At 53.4% G+C, this 1,395-nt stretch overlaps 1 protein-coding gene across 1 annotated transcript in view; it reads left to right on the top strand.

Moving 5' to 3' along the window:
- The first annotated feature begins 580 nt into the window (after positions 1-580).
- The window catches only part of LOC119577670 (putative pre-rRNA-processing protein esf2), a 79,235-nt gene continuing 78,420 nt past the window's right edge, over positions 581-1,395 (top strand). Inside the window, exon 1 of the mRNA XM_037925229.1 lies at positions 581-675. Within this exon, the coding sequence (XP_037781157.1) occupies positions 581-675 (95 nt within the window). The remainder of the gene's footprint in view (positions 676-1,395) is intronic.

Here is a 1,395-nt window from a genome sequence, read left to right as displayed (position 1 = left end):
ATAATAACCGGGTACTGGGAATTACCACCCCATCTTTTTCTGTTGCCTTTCTTTTTCTCTTACTCTGGCCCTTACGTGTATATCTGGCTCCCGACTTTATATTGCAGTCGGACCCACACGGGCCCCAGGGAGGACCCCTTTGGATGCTGTAAGAAGGGCGTCATCGAAAATCGCCATAGCCCCGGACCCGGATTTTGTCAGAAAAGGGGTTTCCTGCCAGACCCCCGTAGAATCCAGCGAACCGCCCTTTGCCGCAGGTATCAGTCGCCCAAATGCTGTCCTGGCGGCCCTGCAATCCGGGCAAATCCAGGAGCTCGTAGCGCAGGGATAAACCGCCCCGAGTGCCGCCCCTGCCCCCACGCCCGTAGATCCGGGTGAAGATTACGAGGCGTGTGGACGCGAGAAGGGCCTGACAGATCTGTGAGGACTGTGGACAGGACACCGCCGATTAGGGCCCGGCCGGACTACGAGGGGGTCAAGACGAATCTGAAGTCGGGGGACCTGTGGCGAGACTTTTTGAGGGCTTTGGATAATCGAGGACGAGCAATTACACCAGGGACCAGGGGGGGATGAGGACAACATGGGCGAGCAGCCCGAAGTTATCCAGGCAAGCACAGAACGAGACAAAACCCCCAAATTGGTCAACCCCTTTAAGCGCCTCAGGGCGAGGCGCGAGTAGGTGGCCGAGCAAAAAAAATGTGGATAAAACTATTTCGTTTCAGGATGTGATAATTCTATTTCTATTGCCCGTGGGCCACGTGGCTGTTTCCACGTGGATCCAAAGTCCCAAATAAGAAACCCCCCTCAGCGAGGGCGGGGGTCACTTTTATATCTGACCTGTTTGACCGGGGTTCGTGTGAAACCCGACGCGGTAGGGTCACCTCTCGCCTCCCTCCGGGGAGTTCGCCTAAGCTACCCCGCGTAAGGTCCCCCGCCTCCCTCCGGGGGGCTGACCCTGCCCCCCGCGCGGCCCCATAACCCCTATAAATAAAAATGTCGTGTTCTTATACTGCGTGGTGTACTCTCAAAAATAAAAGTCAAGCCTTTAAAAAGTATAAATACCCCCTGTTCCCATTGTCTAAAGGGCGCATAGCCCGCACACACACACACCACCACACCACACACCACAGCCATACACTTAAACAACACAGAGACACACAACATACACACAACCACACAAACACACCACACACACACACACACACACACACACACCACCACACACCACACACACACACACACCAACACCACACCCACACACACACACACACACACACACACACACACACCCATAGAAAAGTATACCAAACTCGACACAAACTTAAAAACAAAAATTTTTGTGTGAGTTCCTGAAACATTTTCTTTTTTTTTTATACCCCGGCCATTCGCGCAAAA

Source organism: Penaeus monodon, chromosome 10 (genome assembly GCF_015228065.2).
Source record: "Penaeus monodon isolate SGIC_2016 chromosome 10, NSTDA_Pmon_1, whole genome shotgun sequence".
In the NCBI taxonomy this organism is placed as follows: Eukaryota; Metazoa; Arthropoda; class Malacostraca; order Decapoda; family Penaeidae; genus Penaeus; species Penaeus monodon.
Note: the sequence above shows the minus strand (reverse complement) of the source record. Positions and strands in the feature narration are given on the sequence as shown.